Source organism: Canis lupus, chromosome 36 (assembly GCF_003254725.2).
Source record: "Canis lupus dingo isolate Sandy chromosome 36, ASM325472v2, whole genome shotgun sequence".
In the NCBI taxonomy this organism is placed as follows: Eukaryota; Metazoa; Chordata; class Mammalia; order Carnivora; family Canidae; genus Canis; species Canis lupus.
In genome coordinates, this window is record NC_064278.1 from 22,497,944 (window position 1) to 22,513,280 (window position 15,337).

The 15,337-nt window shown below is 38.1% G+C and overlaps 1 protein-coding gene across 1 annotated transcript in view; it reads right to left on the reverse strand.

Moving 5' to 3' along the window:
- Window positions 1-15,337, reverse strand: part of TTN (titin) — a 274,428-nt gene that overhangs the window by 159,296 nt on the left and 99,795 nt on the right. Inside the window, 20 exon segments of the mRNA XM_049106193.1 lie at window positions 104-190; window positions 796-873; window positions 1,037-1,114; window positions 1,533-1,595; window positions 2,001-2,405; window positions 3,276-3,323; window positions 4,289-4,357; window positions 6,011-6,094; window positions 6,395-6,454; window positions 6,861-6,887; window positions 6,993-7,070; window positions 7,282-7,491; window positions 9,140-9,400; window positions 9,504-9,771; window positions 9,867-9,956; window positions 10,139-10,322; window positions 11,168-11,453; window positions 11,589-11,681; window positions 12,268-12,555; window positions 14,538-14,828. Of these exon segments, the coding sequence (XP_048962150.1) occupies window positions 104-190; window positions 796-873; window positions 1,037-1,114; window positions 1,533-1,595; window positions 2,001-2,405; window positions 3,276-3,323; window positions 4,289-4,357; window positions 6,011-6,094; window positions 6,395-6,454; window positions 6,861-6,887; window positions 6,993-7,070; window positions 7,282-7,491; window positions 9,140-9,400; window positions 9,504-9,771; window positions 9,867-9,956; window positions 10,139-10,322; window positions 11,168-11,453; window positions 11,589-11,681; window positions 12,268-12,555; window positions 14,538-14,828 (3,048 nt within the window).

The window sequence follows — 15,337 nt, forward strand, 5'->3', positions numbered from 1 at the left end:
GACAGAGATGCCTACATAATCACAAATTAGGTATGAAGAAGGAGGATACAAATTCATCTAAAGCCCTTCCGGCTGAGCCCCCAAATTCAAATGTGCCTTATACCTGTGACTGACACCTCCTCCTCTGTGTGAGAAGCAAAGAACATCTTCTCTTCTGAAATAACCATCTTCTTTGTATGCACGGCTGGTACTTTAAAGAGAGTATTTCACATTTAGTAATTCTTTTTCTAGGTCAACGTACCTACTCAAATACATCGATTGCACATCACGTGTAAGTCTCTAGACACAGAATGATCGGGTTAGTATGAGTAGCTTGAGGATACATTTAGTATTGACAAGAATACAAACCATGTTTTGATATATAGGGACAAACGGCCCATGCAGCCTTTACCAAACATGATTAAACGGGAATCAAATAGACACAACTTCTTCACACGTAATGTGATGCTTTTCCGAATCCATTAGGGTTTACTCATAGAAACGAGAGGATAGGGAATATCATCCTATGCGACGGAATGCCTCGCATAGTTAAGTTAGAGGACTAGTGATTAAACCAAACCTTCCCTACATTAAAAAATAATTATGTGATTTTAAAGCAGAACTAGAAACAAAGGGGATGTTATCATTTCCTTCAATTATACAGATGTGCAACTCAACGTAAGATATATACTGTACAAGAAGGTCTGTATTTTGGTAGCTTCAGATTTGTGAATTGTTTAGTAATATTTGTACACATATACAGAGACATGAGTAAAAATGTTTAAAACTTGTAGCTCGAAAGACAAAGATGGATACCTTTCACTTCAATAACTTCTTCCTGCACTGGAGTCCGAGAAGGTTTTTGTGGAACCATCTTCTTTGAAACTTCGGGTACTTAAAAAATATGTACAAATATATTTGTATTGTGAAGAATATCGCTTTGCACAAAATCTAAAAATAACTTAGTTTAGATGAGGCTATATGATAACGCGGGGATATACATCAGGAAATAGATGACGTGTGTACATGGTACTAGAAATGTTTTAAATCAGAATACCTTTGGTGACTTGAACTTTCTCTTCCTCCATTCTTCGAGAGGTCTTTTCAATTTTTTCAACTACTGGCTTCTTTACAACTGCAAGCATTTTAAAGAGATTGCAGTACTTTTAGAATTTCTGTTAAAATTCTCTTTCTCCCTACATGTCTAAGATTCTATATATGTATAAATATAAATATATATGTATACGTGCATATATACATATATATAACTTTTCAGAAAGAAACAAGTTTGGTACTTTGAACTTTACAAATTTCTGTACTTCAAATATTTTAGTTATTTCAAAAGATATTTATCATTACCATCTTTTTATCATCTTTTTAAATTTTTTGCATTAAATGAGATATTCTTAGGAAAATAAAATTCATTGATACAATAAAGCTTAGAGAAGAAGTTGTGCCTATTGGATTGGACTGGTGGTATATACATCTTTGCCAGACAAGCCATGATAATGATGTGGAAGTTCTGATCTATTTCAATAATTCCAATTACATACCTTTTGGAGGTGGCACTGCTTTCTTTTCAGGCACTTTGGCTGGAATTCTTCTCTCATGTGATTCTTTAACAAAAACAGAGGAATAAGAAAGGATGCTGAAATAGGTAAGTTCTGGTAGGTTGTACTAACTGCAAAGGAAGTAAGAGTGTATATGTGTGCAAAGTATCTAAAAAAAAAAAAAAAAGGGACCCAGCAGAGATGCAGCAAGGTGGTGGAAGTAAACCTTGAATTTCTGCGTGAGAAAGCAGCTCTTGGAATTTAGTGTTAGGACTAAATGACTCAATTTATAATGGCAAAGCCTGAAAGTGACTGCAGAAACTTAGAGATGACCTTTCTAACAAAGGTCTAAGCTTCAAAGATCTAAATGGTCCTTTGGATGCTTTCTGTATCTATCACAGATCAGATTAATAGCATGAAAATATAAGGAACCGAGGAAAAGGGGAAAAGAAGCGGCCCAGTGATACGCACCTTCGTAAACCTCCTTTTGCACTTGGATGACTTCTCTCTCTTTGTAAGTTTCTTCCCACTCTTCCTCCCCTTCATCATAACCTTCTTCCCTTTCATAGTACTCCTGGCCTTCCTCGAAATCTTCCTCCCATTCCTCGTGGACTTCCCTTTTAGCTTCGACCTTGGTCTCCTCGTAGTCCTCATCCGGCTCTTCATAGTAAGGTTCTTCGAATGGCTCCGCGTACTGTTCCACTTCCAGTTCATCATAAGGTTCTTCCAAAGATTCGATGAAAAGTTTCTTTTCCTCGTAGACAGCACGCTTTTTCTCATACACAGCTTCTTTTTCTTTTTGAACCTCTTTCTTTCTGGTTATTGTCGTTATTTTTACTTCTTCAGCCTTGGAGGATATATCGATAATTTCAGGAGCTGAAATAAATGAATGAATGAATAAATAAATAAACAGACAGATGGAAAATATTAGCACACTAGTGGCATCCATAGCATTACTTCATAAACCAATATCTATGTTGTCAAACAGTATCAGTATCTTAGGTCTCAGTATTATGTTGATGATTTGTTCTGCGTATCAGTTCTGTTGACATTTTTGTTGGCTAGAGCATCAAGATGCACTGACTCTTGAGGATTTTTCTACTGTGAACAAAACGGCATTCCGCAAATATCAAATGGACACAGCTTCCATTGTCCAATGGGAATTCCAGTTTACAAAGCCCCTGGTGCTCGTGGGATATGTGAGCATTTGATCATTTAGTGGAATTCATGTGCCATGTTAACCTCTATTTAAGTTTCCAACTAGTCTTTCAGCAACATTTCTAATTTTAAAGATATTTCTTTGATAGTTGAATGTGACTCACCAGTTTAATAAAGATAATATTTAGAATTATGTAACAAAATGAAATCGATTAGTTGCTTTTGTAACAACTTTTTAAAAAAATAATTAAGGCTAACATTGGTTATATGATCCTTAGTGCCTGTATTAGAGACACCTGAAATAATAAGGATCACTCCTCCCTTTCCACCCCTCGCCACTGCTTTCCCTGTGTCCAGAGCCACTAAGGCCGCATAAGCATCAGCCTGCGTTTCCCTTCCGGGGCTTGGAGCAATATGAAGTGGACATTTCTTAGTGCAAATTGTAATAGGAGATGTCGTAACTTTACAATGCATTAGAAGCTTTCTTTTTTTTTTTTTTTTAAGCTTTCTATTTAAAAACAAGATTACAAAGCAGAGATGCAAATCTCAGGAATAAATAAAAATATCCAACAATATCTCTTCATTTACCTTCAGCTGGAATCAAGGCAGTTGGACGCAGGGGCTTCTTGGCAACCTCTGGGATTTTAAAAATAGAACACATGTTTATTTTTAGATTATGCATTGTTTAATGTTTACTCATCCTGTGCACCTTTGCTAGTTATTTGTATAATCTGTGGCTATTGCTAACATGCCAAACGCCTTTATAAATTCTAAATTTAGCTCACCAGAATTGCTCTGCGATTTATTAGCAAAAATGGGGAAAAGCTGCTCTGATTGATTTAAAACAATTCCAAACACAAAATATGAAGAGACTATTCAATAAGCCTAGAGCTAACCAATTAGGGCATGTTTAATTTCTTCAGTGGTTACTGTGAAGTTGAGGAGATATCCATGCTTCATGAGCTCCCTCTTCTACCATAATGTCTCACAAGTGACCACTCTGGGAAACGGTGACTTGTGCTCCTGGATCCTCCTCCTTCCAGGAGCACTTCCTTACTCTGATCTTAAACAGGTAACACCATTTGCTTTAATTTAGTTATCTAGTCTTTCCTCTTAAAACTCTCCCAGGATTTAGGGGGAAAAATGGAATTTTTTCCCCCATTTTTCCAGTAATTGAACTGATCCTCTTTCAAAACATGTTTTGTTTTTCTGCAGGGACTGACAGCTCAGTGAGCCAGGGAGGTTCTGGGTTGGGCTGGAGCAGCCACTGGAAATTAGCATCAATCCTTGGCCTCCTCTGGGCAGGACAGGATCCAGTGCGGCTGCGGTGCCGTCCAGAGATAACCAGAACTCTCTGGGGTTGACACTGCCTGCCATGGGCAGATAGATGACAGGCACAGAGGGATGGGGAGGAAAAAAAAAGGGGAGAGCTGATGAAGAGAAAGTGAAGGCCGAGTTCAAGGAGAGGGTGAGAATGAGCAAAGGGAGAGGCTTCATTTTGGGAATGCAAACTTTTTCCTTCCTCCACCCTCTACTACTTGGGGCTTAAAACTGTTAACTAGAAGAGCAGTAAGACTCAATTTTCAGTAATTCATTCGTACCTTGAGGTGGCTCTTCTTTGGGCTTCGCAACAACTTTTTTGGCATCTTTTTTCACAGCTTTTTTGGTCACTAAAAAAATAAGATGTCAGATATAAACAAAAACGGTTTCAGGAAATGAAGAGGTTTATTCAAATGCGCTATTTTTTGCATATGGTTTGATGGTAATGAGGCTCTTGCAACATTATTTCAAGATACCTGGTTTCAGAAAGGTCTTGTGCTAGAATGCAGAAGCTGTTTTTTGGATGGAGGTAGAATGTGTGGGGTGAGTCTACATCTTCACTGGTTTTATGCCAGCCTACAGTTTTCAAAACTTGGAGAACATGAACCCGAGTGATGCCATAAACAGAAAAGGTATGCACTTTCACCCTGTTTCACTTAATAAGAACACTTTAAATTCGTCAGGGTGAAGAATAACAAGTGAACTAGCAAAATTAAAAGTCCTGTCTATGATACCGTGGAAGCTTCCCTTTAGGTAGTCAAATTTCTCCACGTTGACAGTAGCACTCCAAGACTAAATCATTCATTAAGATGAATGATTAGTCCTGACAACAAATATAAAAGGAAATTTATGATTTTTGAATCTTGTTCCCTTTCTGCTATCAAAAGTAGATGAAATATATTTAACTATTCACATAAATTATAAAATGCTCTAGTTTGCTATTGAGATGCACTAGTCACAAAACTGGAGGTCTTTTTTTGTTTGTTTTCACTGAGTGCTACTGTCAATAAGGCTAAATTCAACTCTGCACTGGGAAACTTGGGAAATTAAATCATATTCAAAAAATTAAAAACAGTGTTATTTACTCATGAATGTTAAGAGCCATAATTCAAGTTATAGGTAGGGGCCATGATCAAGGTATAAGGTCAGCAACCAGAAAGAAAGCGTTTTTCACTGAATTTTCCCTGAGGCTGGCTGAAAACTGGCTCAAGTTCTTGACACCAAAGGTAGCAGATATTGGGGTACTAGGGTGCCAAACCCTGGAAACCGCTATGGAAAAAAAATCTGACTATGGAAAAAAAATCTGACTTTGACATGCAGAATTGTTTCCTGATGCAAGGAGAATTCTGACAGTAATTCTCAACTACTCAGAACTCTAGAAAGTCCAGGTAGCCCTGAGTGAGTCGAGGGGGGGACAAATAGTATGATTTGTCTATTGGAATATTCAAAAAAGGAAATTCCTTGACACACTCAAGAGCTCCTTATTGGTGAGCTCATCCCTTAGCTAAAGAAAAAAAAATATCAAACATATCAAAGATATCGTAAATCACATTTTTGTAACACAACAGCAAACTTAAAAAAAAAAAGTGTAATACAACATTATAACTGAGGAAAAAAATGCCACAATTTGCAACGTGGCTATAAACGACTATGGTTTATTTCCAGAAGCTTCACTAGAAGTTAATTCTATTATTTTGTTTTATATATATGGTTATATAAATATAGCTAACATATATAAAATATGGAACATGAAATCAATTTTACATTAACGTTTCACTGATTACATTAAGATAAAATATTTTAATATTAAGCAGTACCTTTGGTTTGATGATTTTCAGAGTTTTAATCACAAGCCTTACACATTTAGAGCAAATAATTTACATTTTGAAAGGCAATTCCACCTGTTGGACACTAGAGGGCCAACACGTCGCATTAGGCCATATTTTCCAGGGCTGCGACTGTCAATTATGTATTTTGACATTTAGGTAGGTAACATAAAATACCTTCAATGCGTTTTGCTGGTGGTTTCTTTTCTTCAGGTGATGGCAGCAACAGAGGAATAGGAGGAACAACCATCGCAGGGATTTCTGAAGAAAAGAGATGCCCTCATCACCGTTTGGGTTCTTACTTTGTGTGAAAGATAATGAAAAGCCCTATGCATTTCTTTCAGTAAACAAAGGTGTTATGATACCAATTCATCAATCAGGGAAAATAAAAATTGCGTATATTTATAGTTGTTACTACTCTTTGCTTTGATTTGTTAATCACACAGTGAGGAATATGACATGCGGGGATGTATCCTGGCTCTCCTACGGTTTGGAGAGCTAATTTCCTCGTGGCACAATATTGTTGCTGCAAGCCCAGGGGGTCATGGTGCTGGGTCTCACCTTCCGGAGGTACTGCTCGGATAGGCATGGTTGGGATCGGGACTCTGGAATCAGGAATATCTGAAAAGGAACCATTAATGGTAAGCATAGAGGGGCTGAAACCATAGATATTTATTAGACCACTAAGGTGTTGTCAGGCATTTCCAACCTCAGAATCAAATACAGACACAGAGATACTAGGAATCTTTTGTATGCAACCACATAGGCATGTTCATTCCCTGTGAAAATTGGGTTTGTTCCGTGGCCACACAATTTTGGCATGATCCTGACTATCAGCTGAATGAGACCTTATTATCTCGAATTCCCCAAGCTCACAAAGCCTAACATTTATATTATTTCCTGAAGACTATTTTACTGAAAAAACTAAATAGTACTTTTAGACATTTCAGTTTGGCTTCTATCATTTATAAAATCCCATTGGACATATTGTGAGTAAGGGTTGATTTTTTTTTTTTTTTTAACTTACCGGGAGGCGTCATCTCAAGCTTGATTTCTGCAAAAGAAAAAAAAATGACATTTTTGTTTTTAGAATCATCCAGGCACGATTCTTTGTTTCAAAGATTGCAATGTGGCTTTAATGTGGTGTTTTAGTTGGTACCTTTAGTTGTTAAGTACAGCTCTGCTGTGCTTCTTGCTTCACCTCTTGGTTCCAGTCGAGCAATTACTGAGTAGACACCTAAGGAGAAGAATCATCAAATTTTTGTTTTCGGACATGTTTGTAAATAACACTTCTTTATTTAAGTGCAGTGTGTATTTATTTATAATTCTCTTTCTTAAAAAAGCATTCTCTATAGAATCACACAGTGTGAGTGTAAACTAGGATAGAAATATGTAAAACAGACAAGATTTAAGTTATATATCCGCAGGGATGCTGTCAACTACCTTACCTTCGTCATCTGGGGTCACATTGTGGATGGTCATGTAATGGCAGCGACCATCATTCCTAAAGTTGTACTTCTGGCTTTCAGTCAGTTCTGTTGGGCCTTTGTACCATGTCACTATGGCATCATCAAAAGACACTTCGCATTCGAAGGTGGCAGACTGATGCTCACTCACCACGATGTTCTGTATGCGCTTCGTAAACTGAATTGGTTCAGCTGTTTAAGGACAAAGAAGTCTCAGAGTTAGATTGCTTAGGGAGGGATTTTTTTCACTGTGCTCTCTCCTCAGATATTTAAAGACTCCACCTAGGTATCCAACTGGAAAAACACCAAAGGCTGAAAATACAAAACAAAAAGAAAGTGCTCTTCTTTTTTTTTGCTTTAGTAACAAGAAATTATTCCAATACTTAAGTGTATTGCTTCAGGACCAATGTAGGAGAGTGAAAAGAAATCCCTGGGGGTCCTTAAAATATTTGCATAAAGGCAACAGTCAAAGGGGCTTATGACCCAAAAGTCAAATTAAGCTTTAAAAATGTTAGTGAAATTGGGGATTCAAACTAAAGGGAACATAGACTTAATTTTACTCTGTAATTTGTTCTCCTTTGAAATTCTTTCCTCTGTAAAATAATTTTTGCTATTCAGGACCCAGAATTGTTTATCATCTACTATGTTATAACTTTCCTTGTGAAATAATTTTGAACTCAATAGGAAGTCTGAACTTCCAAGTTTCAGATGATTCATTTTTAGGAGTTCTGAAACCTGCTTTGTAAGCACCTGTGGACATGCACGAAGCAATCAAACCACTGGGGGTGAATGGTAGGGTCGTATTTCGTAGGAGACTGGGCTGCAGTAGAGGGTCCTTCTGCAAAATTTTATCTGGAATTCAGTGTATGACAGTATCGAGAACATCTTAGACATCATGAGTACTCTGGTGAGCCTTTTTTTTGAAGGTTCATATGAGAATGCAATTATTTAAAAATTGTTTTTTAAAAAGTGGTTTCGGCTGGATCCTTTAAATTGAAACCTACTAAAAATGTTTGAACTTCAAAATACAATCAGACATTGTCATCCACTTACAGCAAGTCAGAGAAGTTAAAATGTCTGTGTAAATAAGTCATATAGTTGCATTTCAACAACTACAAATGAGCACCAACTGGATGTAGATGCTACCATTAGAGCTAAAATGTTGCTCAGCACAGCCCAAGGGTGTCTTCAGACACTGCAGATAGATGATCAAGGGATTAGGAAATAAATATTATTTGCTCCTAAATCCTGAGAGTTCCCTTTATTTCAGAGAGTTAAAAGATTGGACTAGAATCCTCACGTGAAATAATTATTTTTGGAAAATAGCTGCTAATCACACACGACGCATGTAGTTACCTTTACCTATTAAGTTTCAGATAAGCAGATTCCAACTGATTTCTATAAACGAAATCGATTTTTTAGGTCTATTACATATACCCAAGCTCTTGTAGCTATGGCTATGAAATCTGGTCATTTCCAAGATCTCTGTCTTAGAAGGAGAATCATAGATGCGAGACCTACAGAATTTCGTAAAATTGTAAAGGATGATCGAAGTTAGCACAATTATGGAGTTTAAGTAACTGTTAGAAAGTCCTGTCTTAGTTTAGGCCGCAAGCTGCCTTTGGTCAGAGAGAACCACGCAAAAGAACCGGCCCTCGCGTGGCTGCTTGACTTTGATCCCGAGCACCTCTTGGGCCGTGAGTGGCCGCGGTGCACGCGGGTCCAGAGTAAGGACCTGGAGCACATCAGTCAACGCCCGGTGGCCCGGTGGCAGGGGGGTCCCACACGACCTTCGCCAGTGGCCCGGGTAGAAATCACCCCATCAGGGCCCCTCGCCCACCTTCAATTCTGAGCTCTGCCGACGTCTCCAGGTCTTCATATTTGCAGGTGTACCGTCCCTGGTCTTCTGCTCGAACATCTGCGATGGTCAGTTTGTGGACCTTGTGCTCCACTGCTGTCTGATGCCTGCCCTGGGGCTTCAGGAGTCTGCCATTTCTGAACCATGAAGATTTTACGTTTGGCACTGAAAACTGGCAGGTCATGGTGCACGTCTGGCCTTCTTTCAAAGTCACATCCTGAAGATGCCGTTCCCAAGCAGGCTCTGTTGGTATGACACGCACAAAACCATTTTGTCTCCTAGCACACACAGGTGTGCTCAACAGCAAACTAACCTCACAACTTTCAATAAGATGCTTCTTACTTACCGATCACGGTTAGTTTGGCACTAGCGATGTGGGGACCACACACCAATCTATAATTGCCCTGATCTTTGAGTTGACAGTCTTTGACTCTGAGTGTGTGTCGGTCACCATCAATACTTATTTCAAATTTATCACTGGGTTCCAGTTTTTCAGTCCCTTTGTACCATGAAAGCTTGATCTCTGGATAATTGATCTTGATGTCAATTTCGAACACGGCTTCGTCATCTTTCAAAACTGTCTGATTCTCAATATCCTTGATCAGAGTGACAGGCTAGGAGAATGAAGAATTAACACACATTAGTCACTCCTTTCATTATAATTCCCAATAACCATCTGTTGCTGTATCATCTTCACGATTCACTTTACCTCTGTCTGTGACAGCCTTTGCTGAATAAATGATACAAGTTCCTCAAATTCCTTTTCGTCCTTCTCTGACTTCTCTATTTCCTCAATTTCCTGAGGAGGAAAGAGCATAAGTATTACATATGGGGAAAAAAACCTGAATTACAAGACACATGATTAGATTCAGCTTCCATTATTGATGCTGCTTAGGTTACACTAAATGAGCTCATAGAGTATGGGGTACTGAGAATTTGAACATAAATTTTTAAGATGATGCTCTACACAAAAGATCTTACCAATCTATGTGTCTCCTCTTCTTGACTTTGCTTTAACATTTCAAACGCTTGAAGAAGACCTCGGAAGTCAGTGATTCCATACATGCGGGCATATTTTTCATATTCTTTAGGATCAACATTTTTGAGAAGTTCCATAATATCGATTTCCTCCTCTTCTCCAGTTCCCTTCTTTAAGACTGGAGTTCTAAATGAAATCAGAAATAAACATAAATCACCTATCTTCTACTTATTTTGAATTGCTTATCATCATTTAAAGATCATAAATATCATTACGGGTTTTTCCCCTCATAAAGTCATAGTGCTATATCCTTTATTCAAGAAATATTAGTTTTACCACATTAACTGTGAAACGATAAAAAAAAATGTGGGTTTAGTGATGAGGTGGATCAAGACTGGACCGTTGTTATAAAGTACAGAAATTTAATCAAAGAATTGAAGGAAGGATAACAGGAATATATTTGTAAACTTTACAACCAAGAGTCTAATGAAATTTTGAAAAGGAATAGCAACATGAGCAATGGAAAGTATTAAAAAGGGAAAAATATCATACATCATGGGAAAGATGTGTGGAAAGCAAATGTTAATTTAATAATCAATTATGTTGAAACATTATTTATGTTGAAAGTATTGGTAATTATGGGAAATGTTTAAAGTGTTGATCTAGAAAAGAATTCAGAATATGACAAGTAATACAGAGAAACAAAAACTTCGTAATGAGACACATACAAATTTCTCCACAGGCTGTTTCCTTTTTTTTTTTTTTTAATTTTAACTAAAAAAATTCACCTCATTCTCAAAACTTTCTCATGATTGTCCAGAAACCGATCCTCATGAAATGCTAACTTTTGCTCCAACATTGGATGCTTGCTTAAATGTTTTTGTGAGAATGTCTGTGTGCTTATGTCCTTTCTCTGTCAGAATCTTGGAGGAGATGTTCCCTGCCTCTTGAGACATCTCTTTTGTGAATGGAAAACGATCGTGTGTGTGTGTGTGTGTATGTGTGCATGTGTGCGTTTTAATCGAACTTACTTTTTCAGCATTGCTCTAAGATCTCCTTCAATCTTCTCTTGTTTCTTCCTTTCATCCACCTGCAGGTTAACATTACTTTCAATTTCACCGTGTTTATTAAATGCGACACACCGATACAATCCAGAATCGGTTTTTGTGGTGTCTCTAATCTCCAGCTTTGCTTCATCGCCTTTCTGGTGGATATGAATGCGACCCCCCTGGTTCAGTTGCCTCCATTTCCCTTTTGTCCATTTAACATTTGGGATTGGATCACCTCCAACTTTTGCAATGAATGTTGCAGTGGTTTCTAAGGAAGAACAAAAGCAAATAAATAATAATTTTTAAAAAACCCCTTAATTTTCCCAAATCAGGTTCTTCCAACATTAAATCAGCAGTAAAATGTACTGGGTAGAGGTAGAGGTACTGTTCGTGAAGGACTTACTTTCTACGACTCTGATACTCTGAGGTTCTGACACGAAGAAGAGTCTCCCGTCGACTGCTGCTTTCTTAGCTGCTGGGACTGCGGCTGGTTTGTCTAAAAGACACATTTACATGTTTTGTTACCACAATCGCCTTAAAATTGGAGTAACTAATTCCTTCGTGAAGTGAGCTTTGGGAATTTGGCAGTGTCAAAGACACCATTCACTCTAGGACTCGCTATGTAGGAGGGGGGATTATGGAAGATAAAGCAGTTTTATAGGCTTCTGTAACTGGTTGTAGCTCTCACGTGCAAGCTGAACTATAATCCCAAAAGCAGTATCAAATTTATATTTCCATGCCTGGCTTTATTCTATGGATTTCCTCTAGGACAATGGCATCAGATTCCCTCATGTTGCATTTACTACAGCATTGTTTTTGGGGCTTAATTACACCTTCTTGGATATGGTGGAAAGTGGTGCAAGAAATAGGATGGTGGACACAGGGTAATGTCAGACAATTTGCATTGACATTATTTCTGTGAAATTATCTGGCCCTTCAATTGTAATAAGGAGGCTATAAATTGCAAACGAGCAATAATCGATGTTTCTAAAAACGGAATTCCATTCTTATTTAAGTTGTAATAAGCCAATAAGTGGACCCGTCATTGGCTTCATTGGAGAATGCCTTTGACGTATCTGTACCTTTAATGGTCACTTTTGATTTTGAAGTGTCACTTCCAGCCGCATTTGAAGCTTTGCACACGTAATCTCCCGAATCGGCTTTAGCCACGTCCTTCAGTTCCAGCACGGCGGTCCCGTTGGCAAAGCTGAAGCTGCACCTGTCTGAAGGCTTTATTTCCCTTCCAGCCTTCAACCACTGGATCCTGATGGGCTCCGATCCCTGCACGTGGCAGCTGAGCTGCACAAATTCTCCTTCGCTTACTGTTACTGGAGTGAGGTGCTGATCAAACACAGGCGCCTTCTTAGGTTCTGGAATTAAAAAGATATTTTTAACCATGAAAGGACCACAAAGGCAAAAAAAGTACTAAATTCCAGAAAGGAAACAAGTTTTGCCTCTAACAGGCGGTACCTGTTGCTGTAGCACACCTGAGTCAGTAACTGATTCAAGGTTGATTCCTCTCTGAAGGCAATAGTAACATTTGTTGGATTTTTTTTTTTTAAAGAAAATAAAGTTCTCGAAACAAGCAAAGAGCAGATTGCCCATAAATCATGCGAGCATCTGTGTCCTGATCAAGCACTGCAAATGTTGCAATGGCCAGTTCCTATAAACTTGGGTACCATGTAGCACAGTATGGATTCTCTAGAACCTGCCTGTAGCTGCATTTTTGCTGCCTCCTACAATCTAAGGGCCTACTGGGAATTCTGCTCCCCTGGAGCAGCAGGTCTTGCTGCCCTCTGGGAGAGAAAGCCAACATTTGAATAATCCATGAGCCCGCATCATAATATGTGATTTTCTCTTGATATTCATCTTTAGCTATTAAATGTAGCTACAGTAGCATTTAAAATCTAATCTTTGCCCAAAGGAAACAGTAGTTGAAGCTCAGTGTTCAACTGAAAACCAATGAAGAATATACAGGTAACGTAGTAGGAAGGCCATGTTATATAACGGTTTTATTCAATGATTCTGAGAACTAGATATAAACATAAGGCCATATTCATGATTGTAGTGATTAAAACTTGCAATGTTTACTTTGAAAAGAACAATCTACAGAGACATAGCCGCAGGATGCTAGAGAAAGTACTTACCTATTCAATAGCAAAACCACCAGGGATATGAATCATGAACACAAGCCACTTCCTAAGGTTATAGTTTTTGTCTTATTAAACATATTTTAAAACTAAAGGCACTTAAGTACTATTAAATAAGTATCTTTTAAGACAATGGAATAATATTAGCCTATTAGTGGTATTAACCTATTTTCTATCTATTACACATGTGCCCTGGAATGGCCAACTATACCACATCAGAATTGGTCATCAAACTCCACGCAGCTCGAGAAAGTTGGCTTATAAAGTGACTGTGATGAATCTGCATCATAATCATCTGGATGAAGCCATTATATGGTCAGAGGATCAGAAAAAAAAATATCTCCTTAAATGATAGTCTGTTTCTTTGCCTCAAGCTAGGACTGTATATTTAAATATGTCTTTCCATAATAACATGGAGCATCTTTCCTCTCATCTTTTTTTTTTTTTCCTTTTGAGCAAATTTTACTTTTTTGTCTGGGATTAATATTCATTTATAGGCTAAAAAGCTTTGGGCAATCTACGTCAAACAATAATCCTTTAGAAATAGAAAAGAATGTTTCAGAATGTGCTATAACTTATAAGAAGCAAAGCTAATACAGTTTTCCATGATGAAAATTTAAGAATTTTTCAAAATAAACGTGCTTCATAAAAATTCATATATTACTGAGGTGTGAATTTCCAAGTAGACCTCTAATGGCCTGAGAGAATTTTGGGATCTGATTTACAAGCTACAATTCGCGTCCATTTATTATACAACACCTACTTTGCTGGCTTTGTAAGTCAATTGCAAATAGTATGCATTTCAAGTAAATATATGTGGAATTATGGCAAGCCAGTTACATAACGTATATTTACAGTTAGTCCTTAAACAACACAGGTTCGAACAGTATGGGTCCACTTACACAGGGATGTATACTTTTCTCTAGCTCACTGTATGGTAAGAATGTATAACTGACTATTCATGTTATTGGTAAGGCTTCTAGTCAATAGTACACTATTTGCAAAGTTTTGGAGGAGTCAGAAGTGACACGGGGATTTGTTGGCGCTCCCAGCCTACAGTTGGCCAACAGTCAACTGTTTATCTACCATAACTTGTCTGGCTGACAGAGTTAAAGAAGAAATGCACACATCAAGAGAAACGCACAGGGCCATCTAACAGATGAGAAGAACACAAGAGGTTGGGGACCACGAAGATCACTGACCTTTGATGACAATTGAAGATGTACACAGAGCAGAGCCCGCGTCATTGGACACTTTGCATGTGTACAAGCCAGCGTCGCCCATGCCTGCCTTCTTGACGTGCAGCAGGAGGGTGTTGTTCTTGAATGTAATTTCGCAGTTAGAAGTTGGGTGAATCTCTATATTATTTTTGTACCATGCAACCGTTATAGGCTGAGAACCGGCAACACGGCCCTCAAGGCGGAACGAATTCCCTTCTGTTTCTTCAACTGTCTCGGAGAGTTTTTTAGTGAAACTTGGTGGAATTAGCCGTTCTGCAAGAAATCGCGAGGACAAATAAAATGGAAGTCAGAAGTAGGTTATTGATAGAAACCTTTCAAGAAAAAGAAGTCCTATTTTACATTAAAAGGTGATGCTAACTAAATACAGTGAATCGGTGTATGTTTCTAAACATCTCAGCCTTCCTCCACAAGCTTATTCTCTGATTTATGGGACAAATGACAAAAAGAACTTATGGCCATTTACAGAACCGCATATTTGTAAAACACAAACAAGCAAACCAATAAATAAATACCATGACCCTACACCATCGAATCATGTAGATACGAAAATAAGGGGGGGAGGCAAAGTGTTTGTTCAACGTCACAGTTAATTAAAAACCACTAATAGTTAGGAGCACTTATTTTGCACCAGGCACTGAACTAATAGTTTTACATGATTTTACATTGATCCTTTCAAAGACCCAGTGAGGGGGCACTGTTACAACCCTCTTATTTCTCACTGAAATAAGAGGAGGGTGGTCTTAGGGTTAAGTAGGATATAT